Here is a 27,779-nt window from a genome sequence, read left to right as displayed (position 1 = left end):
AGTAGTTGTGTGTAATCAAATTTGTGAAATCTGATCCAGAAGAGCACTTCGCTATCTATAGGAGTGCCATAATAAATCTTCTGTGAACTATAAAATCTATTTGTAATGTAAAATATCTCTTAATTTGTGTTTTTACATTTGAATTTTTTGTGTAATGTGGCCTTCTTAAAGTAAGAAACTTCTGTAATTTATGGAAGCTCGGATAAATCTAAGGTAATCAAACATAATATTCATTCATTAGTTCACTGATGGTATGTATATATGGTATGTATATATTAAGCGCTATGCCAGGTCCGAGGGATGGCCATGATTAAGTTCATTAATGCCCTTAAGGTGCTCAGCTGAGGTTGGGGAGGAGAATTCTGATGTGCTAAATACTCTTTTCTTGGAAACTCAAAAGTGGAATAAGCACAAGATTTCCTGACGGCAATGCTGTAGATAATCTTTTTAAAATCTCCTTCTTGCATATAACTTACAAAACAATAATGTGATGAGTTTGTATTGTCACCACATATTAACTGTTAAATGTTAAGGCGAGAAGAATTTGGCAAATCTTGGGGAGCTGAATGCCCTAGAGCCCTAAACTGTACCTAGAGATTGAGTCTTTCAGCCATTACAGCCTGCAGGGACCTCTGATTCTTGTGTCCTTCTCAGCCCCCTCCACGATCCCATTCCCTCCCTCGTTTTTCAGAGGAAGAAATTCGTGCTCAGAAAGGTTGAGAGAACAGCTGAAACTGGGACCAGCCAAGCCTTTTTCATCCTCAAACTTTTTAGCTGATTTGCTAAACAATTCTGCTCCTCTTTCTTATTTAGAAAAGCTATATAGAAAAGACATATTTTATGGTTTGAGGGGTGTTCTCTTGCTCCCTTTTAGTTAAATTTACATAACTTGTAAGCAGAAGGTGTGGTGGCAACAGATGATGAATGGTAAAAAGAAACTTCCGCAAGGACAGCCCCAATAGACCAGCTCCGGGCTCAGGTCCACTTAGTCCTCCTTAAGTGACCCAGCGCTCCCCCTTAACTCCGCCCACTCTGAGGAGTAGACTGTTAGGAGAGCGAAACTACAGATCCCAGGATGCAGGTGTCCCTCTCAACCTCTATATAGCCCGCTCGCTCCCCTCATTGCATTCTGGGAAGTGTAGTTTCTAAGCAGTATCTGCGTTCACTGTCTAGGAAACCAGGGCTTTTAGGCTTGAGAGAGACGTCTTTCTACTGGCCCCGCCCTTTACATTGACCCCGCCCCAGGTTGCTTAGGAGATGAGAGAAGCCGAATCTTGGGCTGTGTCGGCACAGGCAACAGGATAGGTGCAGAGAGAAATCCTCTGAGATCTGTAACAGGAGGGCAGCCATGGGGAGCTGTGACAGCTCCTGCCAGGGTTGGTGTAGCGGTAGTCAACACTGGTTTGAACTTGGACCCACGGACTTGATGGAGCGCAAGGGCTCCCTAACCCTCCGCTCCCATCACAAGAAATACTCGAAGCCAGTGCTGGTGTATTCCTGGTGAGCGAGCTCTCTTGCAGTTTCTAGGTGCTGGGAGAGGGAGAAGAAGGGAAGGGATGGGGGAGGAGAGGAAAGGAGAGTAAGAGAGAGAGGACAAGGGTGGAGAGGATAAAATAAACAGAGAAGAATGAGAAAAGAGGAAAAGAAAAGCAGAGAAAGAAAGAAAAAGATCATACAAGAGAGAGAACTGGGAGAGAAGAAAGAGAAAGGAAAGGGAAACATCTTCAAAGGAGAGATGGCGAGGGTCAGAGTGAGAGTAGGGGCAGGGAGGATGAGATAGGAAAGCCCTCCAAGAGCAGCTCCCTAGCACACACGGAGACCTGCTGCAGCCAGACCCTGTCTACCAGAGGTCATAGATCACCCACACAGTGTAGGCGGAGGGTGTCTGCAGAGGCCTGGAAATCATGTTCTGAGACAAGTGCTTACTTACAAAAGGCAGGGTCTGTTAGGAGACCGAGGGCACAGGAGGAGGAGATGTCTGTTCAGAGGATGGCCTCCAGAACTGCCGTTTCTTGGGGGCAGTGAGGCACAATGAATGATTTGAAAGAGGTCGTTAAAATATTCCCTAGGCTACTAGGACTATTCTGGCCAGAGACTGCAGACCGGCATCCCTCACTGGGTAAACCAACAGACATAGTTTATTTGACATGCACTGTGTTTACATTTTTCTTTTAAATTAATTGCCCACATTTAAAACCAGGAGATTTCATGTGGAAATCTAGGATTGTGTCTTCTCTTGAAAATCTGAAAGGCTTGGCAACAGAGGATTTTATTCTTTCTGCCAACTATGAATGTACTGGAGCTGAACACTGGCTACTCCTTAAGATGAGTCTACTCCTTCTTTCTGTGGTAATTTCAGGTTCTTTCCTGGCTTCAGGAAACATTTACTTCCTCTGCATTAGGCTTTGGGTTTGGAATTCACTTAGAGATTCTCCTGTTTATTAAATATTACAGTGACTGATAGTGAAACCATGACATTTAATTGGCAGAACAGTGGGGCCTTTTAGGGTATTTAGAATTCTATCCTTTGGGTCAATTTTCCTGGCTGTACTATTGACAGTAATTGTTTTTGGACTATTTGGAATATTCTGGGAAAGAGGAAGATTTGAAATGAAATCTCAAATCTTGTCTTCTTTATACTTTCACCTTTGAAAGAAGATGATTTTGACTCTAGCCCTAAGGCTAAGTCCTCTTGATCCCATTCATTCATGTAATGTATAATATGTGAATCCCGTTGTTTCTGTCTTGCAAACTTGCTACAGCCTACTCACTTTCCCATGAACTCTCTCCCTTTTACTTCTCATCCCTAAAACCAACTCTCTGCCTATATTGAGCTCACTGTGAGAGGCTATATTAATTTAGAATAAAAATCTACATTGGGAAGCAGAAAATCCTCCTTTAACCTCATACAGGGCTTACCTCACAGCCCTCAAGCAAAACACTTAGCTCTTTCATGATTTTGTTACTCCATAAGGATTTAGGTCATAATATAAATCACTGCCAGAAATTACTGTTAAAGAGAAAGACCTTTTTCAAGTGGACAGTGCTTCTGCTCCCTTCTATACTACCTTTGCTTTGAAAAGTTGCCTTGTGGACATCATAGACATCAATAGCAAAACCACAGAAGAATATAGATGAGAAGGAGATGAGGAACTTGGTAGGAGAGAAGGGTGGTGTAACACAAAGTCATTCTGGCCACTGCTGGAAATGTAGAGAGTTCTCATGCTGTTGGTTTTAGAAAGGTTTGGGGGCAGTAAGAAATAAATTTAACCCAACAAACATTTTTGTGTCATGCACTGTGCCGTGTGTTGGAGACACAGAGATGGATAAAGTGGATTCAGTGAGATAATTTGTATAAAGCATTTAATACCATGCCTTGCACATAGTAAGCAGTCAATAATATATGGTAACTAATATTTATTTAGGATAACATAATGGTTAAAAGCTTGAGCTTTAGGTTTGAATACCAACTCTGCAGCTTTTGATATAACAAGTGACATGACTGTTCTAGGCCTCTGTTTCTGCAACTGTAAAATGGGGGTGATAGGATTCTTGTAAGACTAAACAAGGTATTGTATGTGAAGTATCTTCTGACATATAGCCTGGCACATAGTAAGCACAGTAAAGGTTATATACATGTACTAGGACATGGTCACTGACCTCAACTAATTTCATAGGCCAGTAAAGAAAAACGTCAGTAAATTCAGTATAATCTGATTTGTGCAAAATAGAGATGAGTATAAGAGGCAAAAGTAACAGGAGGGGGAGGTTAGTGTGTATATGGTTTTCTGAGCAAGGTTTAGAAGGAAGAATAGGAGTTCCATAGGTATACAAAAGAGAACAGGCAAGTACAATGTAATAGTAAGAAGCAGCATCATAGGGAAATAGAAAGAGTTCTTTATAGTTGGTAAATACACTTGATCTCATTATCTGTAAATTCTGTATTTGCAAATTCATCTACTTGCAAAAATTTATATGGAACCCTACATCAATATTTGCAGCACTTTCATAGTCATTTATGGACATGTGCAGAGAGGCAAAAAATTTGAATCATCCCACACACATATTCTCAGTTGATGTCAGACACTCTGCCTTCTTGTTTCAGCTCCTCTTACTGTAAACAAGTATTCTTTTCATGGTCTATTTAGTGCCATGTTTTTTGCATTTTTTTACTTTTTGTTGGTGATATCATTGTTCAGATGGCCCCCAAACATAGTGCTGAAGTGCTGTCTAGTGTTCCTAAGTGCAAGAAGGCTGTGATGTGCCTTATGGAGAAAATATGTGCATTACATAATTTTCATTCAGACATGAGTTACAGTGCTGTTGGCTGTGAATTCAGTGTTAGTGAGTCAACAAGATATATTAAACAAGATGTCTTTAAACAAAAGCGCACATAAAACCGGGTCATGTATTAATTGGTTGTTGAAAGTGTGACCAGAGGCTCACAGGAACCTAATCTTGTATTTCCCCTAGGAGCAATGATTCAGTATTTGCTAATTGTTTGTGACTTTATAGAACATAACAACCTTGAATAATGAGAATCAGTTGTAAGATTTGAGAAGCACTTGCATTTCTCTGAGCTGGCTGTGCTACTGGCATCCTTGTTTTCCTTCTGTATTCAACCAGTCACCAAGGTCTGTCCTAGAAAACTGCGTAAAGTTCAAATTGTGTAAACTTCCAAATGAATAAATGTCATTGACCATTTTGTTTTTATGCATTCTGGTCATAATTGTTTGCTTTCTATTGAGTTATTTTATTATATATTAAAAATTTATTGAATTTTAACCTTTTATTAGTGGTTATTTAATCAATGAATGCCTACTATCTAAAATACACCATTTGGGTGGCCTCCCAACTGAGTATTTGATCAGCTAAGGGACTGTGCCTATAGGTTTGCAAAATAGAATTTAACTGGGAGAAATTCTGAGGTACCTCTGCTTATACAGTAAACATTTGGATAATTCCTGTGTTACTCTTTATGTGGAATGTAATACCACATTGAAGTCTGTTTGACTTCACTATACATATTAAAAACAGTTGTGTATAATAGACATGATAAAGTGAAATACCCAGAATGGTTGTTAGAGATATTTCTGGTCCATTATTGGATAAGAGGTTGCCTAGGAACCATGTCTTCCTTGTAGCTGGAGTGGTGGATAGAGAGCCATATTACCTGCATCACACCTTGATGCTTCTGAGTGAGAAAGACCTTTTCTAGAAATTATCTTTCTCTATTCATTCCTACAGCATTTATGGAGCTATATCATCAGATGTTTCCATCGGGAATTATGAGTCAAGGGGAAATTTTCTCTTAGGATATTTTCCCACTCACTGGAATAATGGAATACTAAGAACCAGAACAACTACATTTGCCCTTAATAAATTCTCTGGTGTAAGGCTAGTTCTTATTTATTTATTTATTTATTTATTCTCATCTCTTCTACCTTGGCCAAATTGACATCTGTTAATAACTGATGAGCCAGAAAATTCGTTCGAGTTTCCATGAAACAGTTCACGCTCTGGTCTCCATGGTGACACTTAAGAGTTTTAAGGACTTAGCTTAATTTTATATATTTGTAATTTCAATTACTTCTCTCTCCTACGTAAGCCCAAAGTTAAAGAGCCTGGGCATTTTACTGTCCTCCCCCAACGCTGTCTGCATTATAGGAAGAAAACAGAAAGAGAAAGGGGAAAAAGGAAGTAAAATTAAAATCCGGTGATAATTGTGGGGTAGGGAACTTGATAGTTTTAAAGATTTTTACAGAAAATCATTTGGGCTGGAGAAAGAAATTAAAGAGCTTTCTATGATGCTCTTCAGACTTATACCCTATTGTGCTCTTTGAACAGGGAGTTCATATGTATTCAAGGTACTCCACATTCAGAGGAGAATCCAGTTTCAAGGCACTAGGCTATCATTAGTATACTTATTAGAAAACAGAGATGAATTTTCTGATTTGCTGTATGTTCGTCCTGTAAATACAGCAGTTTTCTCAGGGACTAACCTGGAAGTATTTAGAGTCCTTCACACCACTAAGGACCAAGCTAGAGTTACATAGATCTTCTCTAGCCAGCAATCCCATCTTCTCACATCTCCAACGCACAATCAGGATAAAAAGGCAAAGAAAATAAGAAAGCCCTTTAGTAACCACATGTTGCAGCCTGCCTCTGTTGAAATCCATACATGCTTCCCCTTCCAGCAAGCCTCCATCCTTCTATTTTAACAACTTAAGCCCTCAATCGAAAGCTTTTAACTCTTATTTTGTGCATTTTAAATATTTGGTTATGTGGAAAGGAGAGAGAAGAGACTTTAAAGAAGCTTTTTTGGTTAGTAATGAGAAGTGAGAAGAGCAAGCCTTGGGGCAAGGGATAAGAACACCGTGGGTGCTCAAATAATGTTTATCAAAGAAATTAACAAATGAATGGAGAGAAAGGACACACACACAAACACAAAAGGCACTGCAGGCTGGGGGCCTCTTTTTTTATGCTTTAAGAAGACCCTGAGGTAAGGACTACAGGATAATGCAAATCTGTAATAAAGCCAGAGCTGATTTTCACAGCCCTGATCCTTTTTTAAAAAAATTTTATTGAAGTATAGTTGATTTACAATGTTGTGTTAATTTCTGCTGTACAGCAAAATGACTCGGTTATACATATATATATTCTTTTTCAAATTCTTTTCCATTATAATTTATTACAGGATATTGAATATAGTTCCCTGTGCTACACAGTAGGACCTTGTTGTTTATCCATCCTATATATATTAGTTTGCATCTGCTAATCCCAAACTCCCAATCCTTCCTTCTCCCAGTGTCCTCTCCCTTGGCAACCACAAGTCTGTACTCTGTCTGTGAGTCCGTTTCTGTTTCGTAGATATGTTCATTTGCGTCATATTTTAGAGTCCACGTATAAGAGATATCATATGGTATTTGTCTTTCTTTTTCTGACTTACTTGGCTTGGTATGATAATCTCTAGGTCCATCCATGTTTCTGCAAATACACAGCCCTGATCCTGATACAACAGGATGACATTGAAGCATGTTTGGTCACCTCTGTATAGGTGAATTTAGAGGGGTATAAATCATTAGGCTTCCGATTAGAATGGTAAAGAATTTAAAAATGGGAGCTAAGCTCATGTTCTTCCTAGATGCGGTACATGACTTACTAGAGACTGACGGGTACTTAGGAAATTTTGAGTTAAATAGGGACAAATGGTATTCACACTTTAAAGAGACATCTTAATTTCTTAACTCATACTTTAAAAAACATTGTAAATTATAATACTGTGTGACCATTTAAGATGATGTGATAGTAGACCAAAGACATGGAAATATATTTACTATCTGGTCAGTAGCAGAATTAGAAATTTGCATTCAAGTCAGATGCATATATAAAATTTGTTTTCTAAAACTGATCCTCATGGTTTTTCAACTGTTGATTACCAGAGAAAAGTTCAAACATGCCAGTTGAAGTGTTTCTCTGTCTCTTTGAGTTTAAACAGTTTGTTTTGGGTTAAAATAGTCTCTTTCAGAACAGTGCCCACTCTTCTGAATCCTACCTCATCCACCCTCTCCTTTTCCTAGTGGTGTGTGTGTGCATAAGGGACTGAAGTTATATGACATTTGGGGGATGGGGGAGTGAGGCTCCCAGATCTGCATGTGGGTCCTTATTCTTGTTCACCTTATCCTTTATCCAACTTCTGTGCCTGCTGCTGGTGAACTTTTGACTAATCCACTTGGTTTGTTAAAGACCTGAGGTCCTGCTTTCAGACTCATTTCCATTTTGGCTCTCCTTAGGACTGTAGATCCTTAAGTCATGCTCATCCTCTCCTGGCCCCTGACTTAGGCTGGTGGTAGCCACTGTGGTAGGGGCACCTCATCCCTGAACATGGTGGCCCCGTGGCTGGCCCACTGACACTCAATTCAGCTTTCATCAAATGCCCCGCAGAGAGGGTGTGCGTATGCTGTGGTTTGCCCAGTGGAGTTTACTCCCATTGGCCTGAGATTTATTAAAAGCCCTTCTCTCATTTTTTAAAGTGATCTTCTTTACAAAATAAATGATAGGGTCACCCTACTTATGCCGTGTTTGGGAGCTTCTGGATCTGGTTGTTAATAGAAGTTTGAGAAATTTAGACATTTTACTTCTTAGCAGGTCCTGACTTTCAAGAAAAACATCACTCAGGACTAAAAAATTTTATTGTTAGTCAGAAGTTAATCACCAGCACTTTATTTTTCTTCATATTCCTGGCAAAACAGTCCTATATCTTCCCAAGGCAAATGTAGATGCCTCTGATTTATTAGAACAAAGGTTATTTTAAAGAGTTAAGCAAAGAAAAGTGCAAAGATTAATATTTGAAAATATAATCTCACTTTAAGTAAGTAAAAAAAGGAACAGCATGTTATGAATTCTTTTGATAAAAATATATGTCTGTATGTATTGAAAAGAGACTGAAAGGATATTTACCATGTAACACAAAATATTTATTACTGGATGGTGGATTTATGGACTATTTGTCATTTTCTTTTTTCCTCTTTGCCACTTTTACATTTTCCATAATGAATGTGTATTATTTCAAGTAAAATTACTTGAAAACTTTGATATCACTTTCTACAGCTCTTCCCCTGAAGCAAACATTCTCTAAATGATCAGGATTTAAACAGAATACTTCATCTCTTTCAGAGTCTGAGTCATTCTTCATGGTTTATTATGAGTCTTTTTTAAATATCTTTTTAATTGCTAGTTTATGTTGGGTAAAAAGGATGATGCTATTCACATTCATTTGGTTTAACCACGCTTTCATTCTTGTCTATGTTCTATAATGGTAGATCCTATGCCATGGTTATTTTTAATCTAGTGCTACATTCTTATTCCTCAACATACACACATATCCACAAATGCTTTTGAATGTAGTAGTTTTGCGGGGGGGAGCACCTTATTTTCTATTTTTCAGGATGATGCAGGACATTCTACATCCTTTTGTCATGACTGTATTTTTCTTTCAATGCTATTCTCTTTAATGAAATCCCAACCAAATTCATTTTCTGAAAACCAGTGGTTATAAAATTGTGCCTTGACCTTTTCGTGAGGTTTTGCTCAATTTAACTGGTGGCCAAAATAAAACAGCTTTACTTGCAAGATAACCCTTGCTCTGCAAGGCAGAGTATTGTAGGACAGGCATTTCCTCATGTGGGTGCACTTGGGTTAGGAAAGATCATTGCTGTATACAAGTACCTCTGCCTGAGCCAACTCCCTATGTGTCCTTGAGACCATCTCTCTCCTGGGCAACAGGAGTCACCAGAGGCTTGTCATAATGCTACTGTAGTCTTCCTCAAAGATAGTCACAAGTGCTTTTTCATCAGCTTTCTTTCTCTTACTGATGATCCTTTTCTAGGTAAGGATGTAAGGAGTGAAGGAGGAGGTAAGAAGAATGTGGGGCTTGGTGACATTTTGATAAGGAGAGTTTCAGTCTATGGACACAGGATACCCAGGCTCAGGACTCAAGGTTTTCAATAGCACTAGAATTAGCACTGTCAGATAAACTTCTCTTAGTTGGCCTTGGAAGCCACCCCATCGGTACTATTTTCTGTGTGTACTGATCAGGCTTCTTTTGATTGCAGTTGACAGATACTCGGCTTGCACTAGCCTAAGGAAGCAAGAAAATGAATTAGTTCATGATATTCATGGAATGGTTGATCACTAGATAAGAAGGAGGGCACGGGTGCAGCTTGACCTCAGGAACAACAGGCATAAGGGATGCTAGTGCATCTGGGTCTTGCTTCATTTCTTCTCTCTCTTCCTCATTGTGTTTGCCTCATCTTATCATTGAAGACTATAGGAAACATGGCTGCTGTGGTTCAGGAATTTATAACTTACATCTTCATCCACTAAAAATGTTGTTTTTAAGGTATTTTCAGTTCTGAATTTAAAAATTCCAGGTCAGATGTCCATTTCTGGGCCAAGTATTTGTTTGGGGTCATCTGACTGGGCAAGGTTTGGTGGAAAATGACAGCTTTCCAATAGCCATGGGGCAAAATGGACATATCCAGGAGAAAGAAGGAGAGCTAGGCTGATAATCCTATAGACATCTACTATATCCCATCCTATCCTATAGATATCTGCTATATCCTATAAAGAGCTACTACAGTGTAGAATGAATTCCAATTTCCAAATACCCAATTTTATAGCAAAAGTTTAAAATACGGAGTTGAGGAGACGGGAGTTGAGGAGGCTTGCTGGGCAATTACTATGCACTGTGATACGTGCTAGGATTGGGGTAAGCAGAGCTCTCTGGGGACATCCAAGAGGAGCACACAGACTATTAGACCAGGAAAAGTTTTCTAGAGGAGGTTGTCCTAGCTCCTAGGATTCACATGAAGAACTAAAGATGGCACATTAGTTAGTTTTCAACTGAGGGCATTACTGTTCCTTCCCCCAGAGTGTTTGAAAATATGTGTGCATTTTTGATTGCACAATGACTGATAACTAGTGATGTCAAGTGTGTGATTGCAAGAATTGTGACTCCTATTCCTGGGGTGGCCACAGCATCTTAATAGCATTTATCCATCTATCTATATGATGCCCAAGTTACATATCCATAAACCTACAGTCATATGGGTAGGGACAACAGATATACGTTAGCTAGTTTGCATATGGCCATTCAGAGCAAGGGTGTGATCAGCAAAGTCTCTGAAAGATCTTCACAGAAAAGGAATTCCCTACTCGTATAAGAATCCTGAGCTTTCAGAGCTCATTGGCACCTGCTCTCTTTGTAGGGGTGCATGCCAACAAAGCAACCAAATTTTCATTGCAGGCAATCTAGAGGTTAAGATATTGTGGGCTTCTACCTAGACCTTAAAATAATAAGTATGTGTGTTGTATGAATTAGAAGAATTTCATCTAGATAAATTACATTTTACTTACGGGAATTTTTTGGTATTTTAAAACAATCCTGTAATAAATATAAATAGTTGGGAAAGACCACTTCAGCTTGGTTTACACTTATGTCAAAGTGAGTATAGTGAATGTAATGTGATTTATTATAGGTGCTATTGACGCCACCAATGCCTGTGTACCTCTGACAAGTGAGCAGCTCAAGGCAGTTCAAATGTCCTGCTAGACATTCAGGCACAGATAAGAAATTTCCTCCCACTGTAAAACCATCTGGACCTAGTACTGTTTCAGGTGGTAGCTCTTTTTTCCTTTGACAGCTTCTCTATTTCTTCTTTGGAAATTGTGTGTTTAGACTTTTTGTCTCTACTGAGAACAATTGTAAATTGTTTTTTTAGAAAGTTGTGTGTGCTGTCTAGTTTTCCAAATATATTTACATCGAGTTATGGAAAGTAGTCTTTAATGATTTAAAATGTTTTCTTCTTTTGATGGTTATATCCTATTTTTATTAAGATATAGTTTACATTCTATACTATCACCCTTTTAAAGTGTATAATTCAAAGGCTTTTAGCATATTCATGGAGTTGTACATCCATCAACACAATTGATTTTAGAACAGTTTTATTAACCTTAAAAGAAATCCTCCTCCCTTTGCCCTCGAGCCCTAGATAACCACTAATCTACTTCCTGTCTCTACAGATTGGCCTATTCTGGACATTTCATGTGAATGGAGTCATATAATATATGTTCCTATGTATGGAATATTATTCTGTTTGTATCTCCCCTTGCCCTTTTCCTTGATTTTTTTAGATAGGAGTTTGTCTATTTTGCTTACTTATTCGTTTATTCTGTTTTCTAACTTATTTAATTTTGCTTTTATTTTGAATTATTCTATCATTCTGATTTCTTTTGGCTTACTTGTGCTTTTTAATATTTTTGAATTAGATATTTCACTTACTTATTTTCATTGTTTCTGTTCTATTAATATAAGTACTTAAAACTTGAATTTTTCTCTGGGTTCTACTTTAGCTATATCCTATGGATTCTTATAAGTGGTATTTCTATTTATTGGTATTTTTGAGAAATTCAACAATTTGTATTGATCTTTGATTAAAGAGTTGTTTGATAAAATGCTTACATATTTCCAGATTGAAGAAGGATCTCTTTTTAAATGTGTTATGAATTTCTAGTTTTATTGTATTACCATTTATATCTTTCAAACATATTGAAATATTTTTTCTTAATTTTTATGAAAGTTCCACGTGCACTTGAAGTTGTGTTCTTTAGGCAGGTCACCAAATATTGGTTTTACTCTTTCCACATGCAGACCAATTATGTTTACCCATTTACCCAAGGAAAATGACCCAAATTCTATCTAGTCATAGGTCAGAAGTCCAAGATCTCCATATGTTATGCTATTGTTTTTCTACCAAGTCTAGTGTGGCTCTACTTGGTTCAAAAATCTATAAAGCAGGAAATTTTTCTGCTTGGTCTCCATATAACCAATATAAAGTGGCGGGACAGAGACAAGGTAACTGTAATAAGCACTCCGATTCAGAAAGAGGAAGGATGGAAAGGGCAGTCATTTGTCTATGGTCCTTAAATCCTGTCAGGCAGACATTGTTAGGGAGTCCTACATTGGTGTCAGAAATGTTCTTTGCTTAGACCCTGATTCTGTTTTCTGGCAGCATACTTTTCCCATTGTTCTTTATGGCCCTTGGCTCTGCCCTGTGTATCATCTTTTCTTTTCCAATATTCTCTTTGACCACACCTGCAATGAATGTTGTAGAATATGCCCTTCTATGGGTTGTTTTGCTTTTTCAGTTCACCTTTTGTTCCCAGAAGTTTGGGGGCCAAAAGTTATTTTAAGTATTGAACAGTTAAAGGATTTTTAAATGCACACCCCTGGCTTACTTGGAAGTACAATTCTTTAAAGCTTAGGAAGTTTCTTACATGTTTGAATCCAGTTAGTTCCAGCTGCTGGTAACCTCATTCTCAATTCTTTCTAGACAAAGTGCTCAGACTTGCTATATTTCTTTACTTTTTATCCTTGTAATACCTTGACTGTCACTTTGATACTATTGTAGTTACAGAAATCAGAGACCCTGGGAATTTTTTTTTGACTCTCTCCTTAAGCATATGCTTGCTCCAATGCAACTTAACTCACTGGGAGGGTCTAACAATAGGATGAACTTTGCTGCCAGGCAAAGCTTTAATGGAATTTTGTCTTGAAAAAGTCTTTTTCAGTTTTCTCTCTTTTTGAGATCTCTCTGTTTGAGATCTAAAAGTTGTTGGCCCTTTTAACATTTCAAGGCTCAAAATTTCTGGAATCTCTCATTTCCTTCTATCTTCTTGTAAACTAGACAATTTCCTGAATTTATCTCTCTCTCTTTTTAAAATACTTTGGCAAAACCAATTATCAGTAGCTATTTGCATGTAGAACTAACAACTGTCTTCCAGTCTTTTCCCAATCTCACTAGGTACCTGGTTTGACTCTTAACCTACTGAGGCTATCAAATGTTTGACCTCTCCAGCCTCTGATACCAGCTTCCTATTGTCTTTGCCTGGTCTTTAGCCAGTGCCATGTATTTTAGATTTTTGCTATAATAACACCTACCCCACTTCTGGTACTTAATTTTGTGTTAGAATAGGCTAGGCTTAATCTGTGTTAACAAACAGCTCCAAAAATCTCAGTGGCCTAACACATAAAGATTTGCTTCCTGCTCACACAGAGTCTGCTTTAGGTTTTTGGTGGAGGGTAGGCACTCCTCCACATAGATACTCTGGGACTCAGGTTGACTGAGGCTCCACCATCTAGAAAGTCATCAATTGCTCTGGCAGGGGAAAAAAAGAGTTGAGAATTACATAAGAGCTTTCACTGTCTTAGCCCAGAAATGACATATATCATTTCTGCTCATTTTTATTTTATTGGCCAGAGCTAGTCACATGGCTTCACTAAATGCAAGGGAGCTGGGAATTTAACCTCTTATATTCCCAGTAAAAAGGAGAAATTGTATTGGCAAGCATAACATCTATCACATATGGAAGACTTCCTTGTAAAACTCCCCTCCTAGGTTAGCTCCAGGGCTAGACTTCAGTCCCTCTAGCCCCTGAAGCCATTGCTCCTGTGCAACATTAGCAAATATCCCAAGGGCATCAGCAGAGTTGGTGTTTTAAAGTTCTATTTACCCCTTTGGTTACAGGCTTTCATCCAAAAATTGGCCTGGAAATTCCCCACTGGATTTTCAGCTCTTAAATACTTATAATGTGTCAAAATGTAAATATATATATATTCTAGCATTTTCCATTGTTTTCAGTGAAAGAGTTTATCTGCATAACTATGGGAATGTAGTTTGGCTGGTGCTCTGAGAGCTCCTGCTTCTGGGCAATCTCACTACTGAGATTTCTTCCTATATCCTCTTTCTTGTCTCTGCTTCTTCCACTTGTCTTCAGCTGGATTTTGGCTGCTTAAAGTAACACTTGCACATGATGTAATCTAGGGATTATACAATAACTTCGCTAAAAATTAGTTTTCTTTTAATTTTTCCATTTCCTTTGCTGCTTTTGAATGATTTCTAGGAAGAAATGGAAAAAGTGCTCATTTGTGTAGCTATGTTCATAATGGAAGACTGTTTTAACCATAGATACTATTTATGAAGAAAGGCTTTTTCATTTGTTTCTAGTGTGAATGAAATGAATTGCTTTGAAACTACAGAACCTTGTATTATCTACTCAGTATGCATTGCCCATGGATTCATGGAAATGTGCATTAAAATGGTCCTTAAGCTCACATAATATAATCATTTGATGTTATTCTAGAGTAATTAATTCAAATTATCTAAGCTGGTAATATTAAGACTATAGGGATAGGAGTTTATGCAGGTAATCAGGCATTTGTTTCTTGTTTTGCAGGGGCCAAATTGGTCTCCATGCCATTCATGCCAATATACTGTCAAGGTGTTCTTTGGATAACAGTAATTACTGTTATATAATACACTTTAAAAACTCGGTCTCTTTTTAGTCCTACTGTTCCACCACCCAGAGTGTCTATGCCCAGCCAATGTAAGCTGTTTCTGGAGCGGAGATCAAAGGAACCATAAGAAGTTTCCTAGGATCTTAAGATAATTGAGATCCAGTAATCAAAACATAGGGTAACAGAATGTCCCAATCCTGATTTGACCAGGACAATCCTGGTTTCACCACTCCCAGTGTACCTAGTACCTAATTCCCCTCTCACAGTGTCCCAGGTGGGATAATCAATTATAGTGTCACCCCATTTAATACATGTTCCTCCAGCTGTTTTCAAAGTCATGTGTTTGGCAGTTAATCATACTGACAACATTTATTTAACGTTTGAACTGTTAAGATAGACAGGCTCCCATGCTGTATTCCTCTTGTTTACTCCCAATATTCTCCATAGGGCTTCCTGTTTTTGAAGAGTTTCTTATGAAAAAAAATTCATAATAATGATGGGTCTTATTTACATGCCGTTCAATATATGTTGAGTGAAGAAAATAACTTCACTTACCTGTCTCGGTCGAATATTTTTCTTTTGAGTGCAGTTTAGGTTTCAAATTGTGTGGTTTCATAGTTGTAGATGCACAGATTGCATACAGCATGAGACACATTGAAAAACAGTGTCCCTCTTCATAAGTCTGAAATGTCACCATTTCTCCCAAAGACGTAAGATTTTCTTTATGACTCTTGCAAATACACCCGAAAGTCTTCATTTGTCAGTTTGATAAATGTGCCGCCAAATAGCCCTATCTTGGCATATAAATCATTTGCCTGTGAAGTTTTTAAAGAGGATTGTCAAATATTTCTTTGTAGTCTTTGATTCTATTGGTTTTAATGCTTCTAATGTGTCAGGAAATATAGCTGACTCTCTGGGGTAATTTTCTCTTAAAGTCCTAGATAGCAGACGATTATAAAACCTAATGGAAAAGGTATCTTTCTCTTCTCATTTGGCTTAGATTTACATCAGAAAATAACAATAGCTGACACAGTAGTTTTGAACTACATTAATAATTCTAAAATTTAATATATTCTGTCATCTGGAGTCTTAACTAAACATAATTTTTTTTTTTTTTTTTTTGCGGTACGCGTGCTTCTGACTGTTGTGGCCTCTCCTGTTGCGGAGCACAGGCTCCGGACGCACAGGCTCAGCCACCATGGCTCACGGGCCCAGCCGCTCCGCGGCATGTGGGATCTTCCCAGACCGGGACACAAACCCGTGTCCCCTGCATCAGCAGGCAGACTCTCAACCGCTGCGCCACCAGGGAAGCCCAACTAAACATAATTTTAACATCTTTGAAATTCACAAAGAAAATGTGTCTCTTGTCAAGTAACCAGAAACCAGAATTCAGCTCGATTTTCATTGTTCACATATCAGATATTGCTTGGATCCACACCCCCTTTGCAATCAGTGTCATGCATATGTATGCTGAGAGTTTTCCCATTCAGCAAGCAGATTTATAATTCCTCTAGAGACAAGTTTTTGTTGCAAAGAACTAGCATCTCTATATGCATAATCACTCCTTTTTCATGTGTGCTTTTGTAGAGTACGCTGGGATGCTCTTTATTTTTATGGACACATTTGAAAGCCATTGCTTTCAGCATTTATATTAAGGTGACAGTAACAAAACGTAAGAAATTCAATCAATCAATCATTTAAGATTTAATGAGCATTTACAACGTGTTAGTCTTTGTTAGGCACTGAGATCACAAAGATGAGTAAAAAGTGATCCCTGTGTCTAAACATTCTTAGTCTAATGAAAAGGAAGATTCATTAATGGACAATTATTTTAAAATGTGAAAGGTGGAGAAGTGATAAAGATAATGGTTTCTTTGCAAATCCCCACTTTGCTTCCCCCACTTAGTCTTGGGACCACAGAAACTGTAGAGAGTAGCTTGGTCTCCTCTTCTGCAAGGATAACCCTGTCGTCTAACCGCACCTGTCCTCCTCTGGGAACTGGACCACGATGGCTTGGGGCAGCCTGAGGGGAGCTGCAGATCCCTATCTGAGTATGCTCTGGAGTTGTTTGTTTAGTCCTGCAACTCACTTAAGGATTTATATGTGTTCAGTCAAGGGGAACTTACAGATTTGATTTGATGTGAAATCATCCAACTCTTATGGTAGGAAACTCAAGCTCCCAAAGGACCCCAGATACAGATCCAGAAAGTGCTTTTCACAAGGCTTTACGTGGGACTATGTTAGGCTGGAGGAGACAGGAAATTCAGGATCTAGAGTGTTCAGGTGATTGTAGGATGGGTGGTGGGGAGTTGTCTAGAATGGGACCTGCCCATGCTATCTTTGCCCTACTAGATTCTATTGACCTTAATCCTCTCTGAATCAGTCCAAGTGGCATTTTTGACAGCAGGGTCCTGGTTCCAAGCTCCTTTTTATACAATTGACAGGTCTGATCCTGTCCTGTCAGCCTTTGCCCCATTTGTAATTCTATTCATATTCATACTATTTCTCCCACAGTAGAGTAGAGAAAGCAAATTTCCTTTCTTGTAATTAAGGATGTCTTACGTAAAGATTTCTCGTATAAAGAAATAGCCACAGCATTTAGCTTTGGGCTTGATAGAGCAAAGTCCTCAGCAGAAGCAAGGCTGATTGTCAAGGAAGATTCTGGCCCTGCTGGTAGGAGGCCCTGGAGGCTCTCCTCCCAGCAAGAATGTCAGCCTGTGTCTGCACACCTGACATCAAAAACACAGCTCTCCCTTCAGTTAGTAGCACAGAATACCTATATTCAAGCTGCTTTAGCCTTGAACTGACTGCTGCTGTCAAATTCATATCTGGGGAAAATTAATATCTGCAGATCCAGTCTGTAGACTAGACCAGTGCTGGTCAATAATGACCTTTTTTACTAATCCAAAGTGATGTACAAACTGTAAAGACAGCGTAGCAATGTAGCAAGGTTTTCATATAGCTAAATTTATTCAGCTTAAAAGACTCTAAGATTGTTTTTACTTATCTTTGGTGTTAAAAGTCTCCTTATTAAAGGTGATAGATGGTTATTTTATTTTTAATGTTCCTGTCAAGACAAAATGTTGGCAATTTTAGGTTGGTTTTACAAATTTCAGTGTAAAGTTTTGCTACTCCATGAAATGCTAAGGTTTGGGGACCACTGATCTAAGAATCTGGTACACAGTCATTCTCTAGAGCTTTCTCAACCTTGGTACTTTTGACATTTTGGATCAGATATTTCTTTGTTGTGGTGGGCTGTCCTGTGCACTGTAGAATGTTCAGCAGCATTGCTGGCCTCCACCCACTAGATGCCAGCAACAACCCACCCCACCCAGATGCAACAACTAAAAATGTCTCCAGACACTGGCAAACTCTCAGGGTGGATTGTAATGGTATATAGGTGGGGTCTGTTATCAATAAGTTTGAAAGTTACTGTTCTAGAGACATTGTAAATTTTATATCATTATATTCATTATTTTCCCGTAAAGAATTTTTATTGCAGTAAATGAGAAGTCATGGCAACCATAAATAAATACAGGTAGCAAGGCAAACAAGGCTATATAAAGTGTATGTGTGTATATATATATATATATATATATATATATATATATAAATAACACCTAGATTATTTTTATTTTTATGTGTATATATATATATATATATATATATATTTGTCTTACAAAGATGCTATAAAACTTAATTGGTATTGACAAAGTATTTAAGAATACCCAACAAAGCATATTTTAGATAGACACAATATTATTACATATAATAATATTTGCATTTTTATGTCACTTTTCACTTGAGACTCTCAATCAATTGATTTGTCCTCAGTGTATGATTCTCAGTTCATCTCGGGGAAACTGAGGCACAAGCCAATGTTCAACTGACATAATAAAGTCAGGGAATAATTAGGCCTCCCGTTTCCTTTATAACATGCGAATCATTTTTACTGTTATTATATGTAGCAAATACATATTTAGGATATAGTAAATATATATTTTAACATTTTTTATATATTTTATAATTTTTTAAACATGTATGTTTATTTTTGCTAGGCTGGCAGCCTCTGTGAAGTAGGGACAGGTCTTCAGCTGTGTATCTCTCAGAGCCTGCAGGCTGTGGGCACATCATTTGTGGGCAGCTAGCAGGCATTAGGGAATGCCAACTGCATTAGCTCAGTCCTCCAAAGTTTCATTATAGATTCATGTTTTAATGCTGGGCTTTTGGCTGTTATCTGAGATTGCGGTGAGAAAAGGAACATAACTGAATTTTTTGTAATAATCTAGTTATAATACAACTTAAAATACATGATGGTATAATCAGGCTGCATTCTGACTTTCATGGACACTAATTATCTTTGCCTCCAATTCCTCCAATAAAAAAAAGTTTAAAATGATAGTTTATGACTGCTTTGGTATAAAGATGGATATAATTCAAACTGGATTATATTCTTTTTTTTCTGATTTAAAAATGATTAAAACACTCTCCTGGGCCCCTAAAAGTATCACAAGCCCTGGGCACTGTGCCTACAGTGCCTAAAAAAGAGGTGGGGGAGTAGCATGGACATATATACACTACCAAATGTAAAATAGATAGCTAGTGGGAAGCAGCCGCATAGCACCGGGAGATCAGCTTGGTGCTTTGTGACCACCTAGAGGGGTGGGATAGGGAGGGTGGGAGGGAGACTCAAGAGAGAGGAGATATGGAGATATATGTATATGTACAGCTGATTCACTTTGTTATACAGCAGAAACTAACACACCACTGTAAAGCAATTATACTCCAATAAAGATGTTTAAAAAAAAAAAAAAAAGAGGTGGGCCCTGGAAATAATACATCGAAATGTTAACTGGTGCTTTGCCCCTTCATTCCTATGCTCCTAGGGAGGTGTTCTGGTTTTATTACCTCAGGGAAGAATGACCCAGCAGGCAGCAAAAGAGCCAAATTCTTGGCTTTGGAGTTCAAAAGCTTAGGTTTTAGGATTACACCATAGATTTGGAAGAACAGATGAAGAGCTGGGCTGCCCTCTCCCACAGTAGATGAAGAGTTCATGGACTGAAGATGGAGGAGGCCAGAGAAGTTGAGAGCATGTGGATTTGTCTGGTATTTAAGAATACCCAACAAAGCATATTTTAGATAGACACAATAATATTACACATATGTCTTATTTTAGACATGTCTTATTTTAGAATTTATTCCGAAAATAGCTACTTCGGTTGTGGGCCACTTCATCTCCTTTTTCCTTTCCTATCCCCAAATCCCTCCTTTATTATTATCCAACCACCCTTTCAGTCAAGACGTTCAGAATATTTTTTTACTCTTTCTTCTACATGTTTTAAGAACTGTTTTTCCTTTAGACCCTCTTTCGGAGCAGGAAGCACTGTTATAAATCCATATGAGTAAATATTTTGCTCTCGTTTTGAAAAAAAATTGTAATTAAAATTCATGGTAGAAAAATTTCTAAAGTGGTAAGTTGCCTTTCTAATATACTACATGTCTTATTTTAGAATTTATTTCAGTAACTAATCTACATTATTAAATAAGATTCACTTCATTGAAGTCACTGAATAATTACTGTGTTGGATAAGTATTGTTTTCGTGATACTATTAGTTTTATCACATGTGCTAAATTGTTTTTAGGAAGTAGCCTCAGCATTACTTGAAAAGAGATGGGAAATACATGTCCCAAATCCAGTAAATTTATTATTAGAACAAGGTCACAAATATAGTAAATTTTCATTGCATAATTTTTACAATGTTCAAATGCAATACCTGATAAATAAGCTTTATCCCTTAACAGATTCTCATTTTTTTCTTAAGGCACTGTGACAGAGAAACTTATCCCAAAGATTATGATATAGAGGGTCCTGAAGAAGTGAAAAAACTGTGTAATTCAACATATTGGCGACTTGGAACCAACGAACCCCCAGTAAGTAGTAGCTACTAATTTCTTTAAGTCCGGAATATTCCTCCTAGTAAACCATGAAAAAGTAGAGGGAGGAGCACTTTGTCAGTGCTCCTCATAGCTGTGTTAGTAACTTAGGCAGGTGACCTAGCCACTGTGTGCTTCAGTGACCTTACCTGTAAAATGGGTGCACTTCATAAGGTTATTGGAAAATTAAGTAAAATAAAGCAAAAAAGTGCTTAACTCAATGCCTGGCACATAGAAAGTACTCAAGAAATTATTATTATTGCTATGATGCTGTTGCTGCAGCTGCAACATCTTGCTAGATGTCTCCTCTAACCTTCACCATCACCCTGTGAAGTAGGTATTATTATCTCTATTTTACAACTGGGGAGAATCTCCTAGAGGTTAAGTGATTTACTCAAAGTCACCAGCCAGGGAGTGGAAGAGTGAGAATCTGAACCCATCTCTTTGGGTTTCAGGTCTTTTGTACTTGTCTTAAGGGGATGGAATTGTGAGTAATTTAAAGATGCTGTTATTATTCTCATAACATTTGTACAGCTAAGTTACAAAAGGAGTATCCATTGCATAGATACTTCCTATTTGAATTGCTGTGGGTTACTCCTTGGCTATTTAGGTGTCTGCTCAATCAGTGTGCAGGAACTCAACTCCCTAAAGAGTCTCAAATTGTGTCCTACAATGTCAAGAGTTTTGGGACTAGTTGAAGATTCAATTCAACCTTATAGGATGGCCTGGGGGCCTGAAGAGCTGATAATTTGACAAAGATGGATGTGAATGTGTTGAGAAGACTGTGTTTGTATATCATATTCTGCCCCCAAAAGGCTGGGCTACTTTGAAAAAGGGTAAGCCTAGGAAGATCCATAATTCTACTTTGGGAATAGTTCTAGAAAATTCTGTGTTCTCCAGGGTGATGGGAATGAATTAGCTTAGCAGAGCCCATGCTGTTTCCTCCCTTCCTGTTATAGTTTACCATAGACAGAGAACAATAAGGATAGCCTGAAAAATGGGAATATATTATAAAAATACGGCTGCCTGGATGTGGAACGAGGACACTTACAGGAACCAAGATGGCTCTAAAGCAAGGCATTCTCTCTGTCTCTCTCTCTTCTCTCTATCTGACACACACACAGTCTCTCTTGGCGTCTCTGTTTCTCTCTGCTCTGTTCTCCTCTTGTCCCACAGCTTAAATCTCAGGGGCATTCTGATGGTTTCCTCAGTTTCAACCCTGCCCTGTTGCCTTTGCACCAGGCTGCCTAATTGGTCATTAGCCAGCACATTGATGGAGCTCTAGAGGCCAATGCCCAACTCAGAAAATAACCACTCTGCCCTGCTCTCCCAAACCCAGCTTACCCTTGCTTTCTTGAGCATGGTGAGGACAAGAACAAGTTGGGCAAGGCAGGCATTGCCTGGCATGCACTTAGCATCTTTGACTCTTAAAAACATTTATTTTTGATAAGTGAAAATCTTCTTGGTCTCCGGATTGTGGGAGGAAGTGAGATGAAGTGAAATATGAGGTGTAGGAACCTCAAATATTCATTCCTTATATTCCATGCATTGTAGCAGTTAAGCCTTAGTTTAATAGAGGATGTACAAATAATATTCACCTTCTTTATGACTTTCGTTCATAGTCATTGAAACCTTGTCGTTCCTCTACCAGGTTTACAGTGTGTATTAGATAGGAATGTTACTGAACCAAACTTGGGTCTGCTTCCCAACATTCAGCAAAGCCAAAATTCAGTTTGAAAATAGAGACAGGATTTTGAAAAAGGTGTGCTGTAAGTCTCATCTGCAAACCCCCTTGGGTTCCTCGTGAAGTTATAGATAAGAGGCTCTGGTGATCTGTCTGAAGCAGCAGAGCAGAAAGAGAGGAACTAGCTACATATACATGAGTGGTGGGGCAAGGATAAGTGAGTATTCAGGCCCAGATGTGGCTTTGGGGGATCAGATATGGGCCATGTAAAAGAGAAAGATGACAGGGAGCCATTTTAGAGCCTGCCCAAGAGCACCTCATGTAGGGATGGAAGAGGGATCGACTGTATTCCTATGGGCTAAGACAGGACATTTAAGTGCAGAAATTGGCATCCTGCATCACAGAACATACCATTGAATGTTCCCAGAAAGGCTCTCAGCTTCTATTAGAACACCCTAAGAAAGTCAGCTTTGAACGTCCTTCAGTGCCAGACAGGGTCAGACACAGACTCGTCCAGAGGAAACCAAAACAAGATTACATGTCCACTTTTCCTGCATTTGCTTCTGTCCTTCCTCATGTCCCCTCACCCTCATCTTAAAAGCTCAAGGAGCCAGAATGAGTTGGTGTATAAGGAAGAAGTCCAAGGGGGACAATTGAGAAGAAGCCAACTGAAGCAGACCAGACTAAAACATGCCCAAGGTGGAGGAATGAGAATCTTTCATTTTAAATGAAGTTTTGGCTAGTACATGGGACTGGGCATTTTACTTACCTCAAAAAGGCTCTTCTTGAGACAGAAGTAGCAAGAAGGTTTTTATCAATATATTATCTGAGAGTGACCAGAAAAGTCCTGGAGCCTGTCCTATATTTCATCAAAGAGCATAGAAAAGAATAAGTCCCTCCAAGTAACTATGAATGGGCAGCGATGGAAGAAGAATAAATTTGTTTTCTAATTGTACCTACTTACAAGTCCCACTTGTTCAATGAGCCAGTTGCCCATTTGTGTGTAAAATAGAAGTCTGTTCACATCTCTCTATCCCCTTTCCTTTACTTTAGTTTCCTTCATGATACTTCAATGACTGGACATACTTAAGACTTTTTAGTTGTTAATTGTCTTTCTCCCCCTACTAGAATACAAGCTTCATGAGAGAAGAGACTTTGGTCTGTTTTGTTCTCTGCTGTATCTCCCGTTCCCAGAATGGTGTCTGACACATAGTTGGTGCTCAATAAATATTTGTGGAAGGAAGAAGGGAAAGAAGACTATATTTAACAAACATGTATTGAGGTCCTGTTATTTTGTTAAGTGCTGGGATAAGAAATGTATGCCAAGTTACCATGCTGAGTGCTGGGGTAAGAAACATAATTCAAAGCAAGGTCGCTGTACATCAGGAATTCACAGGCTTATGTGGTTAATGGGTACCTACAACCACAGTGGCAGTGTGCATGATGGATGATGTGATACGGAGAAATAAGGATGCTGTGAGGGGCACTTGAACTGAAATGGATTGATGGGAGGGTCAAGGATGACTTCCTAGGGAATTCCCTGGCGGTCCAGTGGTTAGGACTCTGTGCTTTCACTGCCGAGGACCTGGGTTCACTCCCTGGTTGAGGAACTAAGATCCCACAAGCTGAGCGGTGGTACAGCCAAAAAAAAAAAAAAGATGGCTTCCTAGTGGAGGTGACCACCGTGAAGCTCCTGAGGTGAATGCTTAAAGGAACCATCTGTTGGTGGAATCTGGAAACATACTACCTAATTTTCAGTAGTGGCATAATCGAATTCCTACTCCAGTGGCCTCTCTGGCTTCAGGAGGCTGAGTGGGGCCATGGATTCACAGCAGAGCAGTAATTTAATTCAAGCCACTGGAGTTTCTCTGATTGTCTTATTAGTCCAAGTGATTATAGGAAATAGTGTTTTAAATTCCAATATTTTGTTTCGGTATTTTATTTGGACTTTATTGAGGTACTACTTAGCTATAACAGAGTGAGTCCCATGCAAAATAAATGATCAAGAGTACTTCTATCATTGTTTCTTCATTTGTAAAGTTCCTCACCCAAGGACCCTCACGGCACTACCAAAGGCCCTGTCACAATGACTTACGTAAGACCACTTCTGAGGAAGTGCTGCATGTTGAATCCCATAAACTCAGAAGGACTAAATACAGGGCAGATTTGATGCTGTGTCATAGAAGGTGAGAAATTTTAGATATAAAGGAACAAAGAGGAACTTGAGAAATTTCATTAAACAAATTCTTCTTATACAGCTAATGGATCAATGCCAAGGCATTTTTGGAACTAACAGGACAACACTGATGAGCAAATTAAGCTAGTATTAGTTTTAACAGCATCACAGTCACTTTGGACTTAAAAATGACAAATAAATGAAAAAAGTGTGCTAAAAGTGTACAAATGTGTGCTAACATTCATTTTATGAATAGATGAATACCTAAGTAGGTCTCAAATATGAGCTGTTCTAGTGGATGAAAATACAACATTTAAAAATTAGTGACCCTAGCAGGACAGGAATATAGACACAGACATAGAAAATGGACGTGAGGACACGGGGAGGGGGAAGGGTAAGCTGGGACGAAGTGAGAGAGTGGCATTGACATATATACACTACCAAATGTAAAATAGATAGCTAGTGGGAAGCAGCCCAATAGCACAGGGAGATCAGCTCGGTGCTTTGTGACCACCTAGAGGGGTGGGAGGGAGGGAGACGCAAGAGGGAAGAGATATGGGAACATATGTATATGTATAACTGATTCACTTTGTTATAAAGCAGCAACTAACACACCATTGTAAAGCAATTATACTCCAACAGAGATGTTAAAAAAATAAAAAAGGAAAAATAGATAGCTAGTGGGAAGCAGCCACATAGCACAGGGAGATCAGCTCGGTGCTTTGTGACCACCTAGAAGGGTGGGATAGGGAGGGTGGGAGGGAGACACAAGAGGGAGGGGATATGGTGATATATGTATATGTATAGCTGATTCACTTTGTTATAAAGCAGAAACTAACACACCACTGTAAGGCAATTATACTCCAATAAAGATGTTAAAAAATAATAAGAAAAATTAAAAAAAATAAAAATTAGTGACCCTAAAAGGGATATAATTATAATGGATCTGAGAAATTCAATTATCATTTACTTAATTGGTTCAGGTATGTTTTTCTTTGATTAACATAGTAGAATAGTGTTTTGAGCACTGCAATCTTACAGATGCTTCTAGCATTCAGATCTAAGTACCTGAAAGAGGCATATGGATCAAATTGTTGTAAATGGAGTAATTTTAAATGTCAGTGCAGGAGAACCACTTACACCAGGGAAAAGGAAGATATTTAGGGAGAGTGGGCTGTTGAGTCAGGGCTCCCTCTTGCTTCGTATCTCCATAATCTCTGAGTTTGGAGTTGATGCCACAGGTTCCAGCATTCTCTCCTGGGTCTACTTTGGATTGTCTATTCCAATATCAGCACAATTGCACCTGCCTTTCCTGTTTTGGGAATTCTGTATAAATTTTGGCCAACTTGAGTGTACTTTCCTTATGCTGTAACTATGGGCTTATTAATTCTATCAAGTATCTTCTTTGTCATTTCTAGGGATTTGGAACATGAATGAAATGAGACATCTGCCATTTTGATCCCATTACCCTCCTTTGCAACTCTTTTTCTATATCAATAATCATGCCCTAATTTAACTTTTAGAGAAACTAGATTTTAATATTTCATGTATATCAATTTGCTTAAGCAAGTATAACTGTTAGATTGAACAAATGGCACTCAAAAGGTGCAATCACACACACACACACATAGACACAGACACATTCTTTGCCTCCGTTGTCTATTCACCCTACTTTGTGGAATTAGTTCTTTCTCTACCCCTGGATAAGATCTTGTGCAATTTCCATAATTTTTATGGTCACTCTCAGATAATTAAAAGTCTTTTGGTCACATTTCAATAATTAAAATATCTCATCAAAATGATGAATTTTATTTAAGGTTAAAGATTTTCTTCTCCTCCAGCTAGAGTCTGCTCCAGGCCAGGGAAGTCTGCAGAGGAATGTGTGTGTAGAAGGAGGGTTAGCTGATTTTCTATTTCTTTGTTTAGTCTGCTCTGTCCTTCCCTCAGACAACTAGACAAATAAAAGGCCCTCTTGTGATTATTCTACTAATATTAATTACTTAACTGAGACTGCTTCTGTGACAAGCAGTGGTTTTGTTATCTGAAAGTGACCAGAAGAAAATATGGCACTTGTCCATAATTTATCTCTTCTAGGTGCAGGGAAAGAGCCATCCCATAAAGGCTAACTTGAACTGGCAGTAAAGAAAAATAATGAAATTATTTTTTGCACCCCGTAAGTCTCAGTTGTTCAAAGTAATGATGGGAAGAGGGACTCTCTGCTTCTCTTGGATCCTTTAAATAATCTGTATGTGGTACTACTGTGTTCACTTAGACATGAAAGTAGAGCCACGAAAACAGAAAACAGTACAAAACTACTGCTGAGAAATAAGAATAGCCTTTTGGATGATTTTTAAAGGTAAAGACTTTTAACAAAGTATCTGTATTACTTTTTGATGATGACTTTTTTGGCAGTGGTAGGGGGAGTGCTGTTTAACAGGATAAAATAAGACTCTTCCTCAATTATGACTGAAGATCTAAGATAAAAAATGCCAACTTCTCCATTTCATAATGAGAGCATGCAGAGCATTTGGGCGGTAACTGGTTTTGAAACTCTTGATCTCTCATCCACGTTGAAGGTTAAAAAAAAAAGGAAAAAAGAAAGAAAATGTTGAAATTGAAGAGACCTGGATGAGAGTATTTGGAATTTGGGGGAGTCATTTGGAGGGGTGTACATGCTGGGTCCCATCCCTCTTGTCCCCACTGGCGGGGGGGTGGAAGCATGTCCTGCTCATCAAGCTATAGTGTGGGGCCTGAACATTATCAGACAGGCAATTTGATAAATGTTCCCCTGAAGTCAGGGGACTAGGTGGATTGGGATCTGACTTGTTCCTGAAGCAGCCTGTGGCATCAGAGGGGAGACTTGACTTGAGAATTACCTGCACTTCTGTCAGTATGGGTCAGAGGAGCATGCTTTCAGGGAACCCTATAGGGAAGCCAAAAAAGAAATGTCAATTGGGCATCATTTGAAATGAATCTTTCCAAGAGAGATTCTGCCAGGGGGTAAGTCATCCTCAGCACAAAGAGACTGGTTACACTCAAATGTGGAAATTGAGGGGAAGCCCTAAGTGACTTGCTCTTTTCCTGTACCTGTTACCCAGGTTATATGTTTACTGGGTTTTCTTTTTTT

At 38.6% G+C, this 27,779-nt stretch overlaps 1 protein-coding gene across 1 annotated transcript in view; it reads left to right on the top strand.

Moving 5' to 3' along the window:
- Window positions 1-1,348: 1,348 nt before the first annotated feature.
- The window catches only part of CFAP95 (cilia and flagella associated protein 95), a gene marked incomplete at its 5' end in the record, with an annotated part of 82,546 nt that continues 56,115 nt past the window's right edge, over window positions 1,349-27,779 (top strand). Inside the window, 2 exon segments of the mRNA XM_082657506.1 lie at window positions 1,349-1,500; window positions 20,681-20,789. Of these exon segments, the coding sequence (XP_082513632.1) occupies window positions 1,349-1,500; window positions 20,681-20,789 (261 nt within the window).

The sequence above is a fragment of the Grampus griseus genome (assembly GCF_964374135.1).
Source record: "Grampus griseus genome assembly, chromosome: 6".
NCBI lineage: Eukaryota > Metazoa > Chordata > Mammalia > Artiodactyla > Delphinidae > Grampus > Grampus griseus.
Note: the sequence above shows the minus strand (reverse complement) of the source record. Positions and strands in the feature narration are given on the sequence as shown.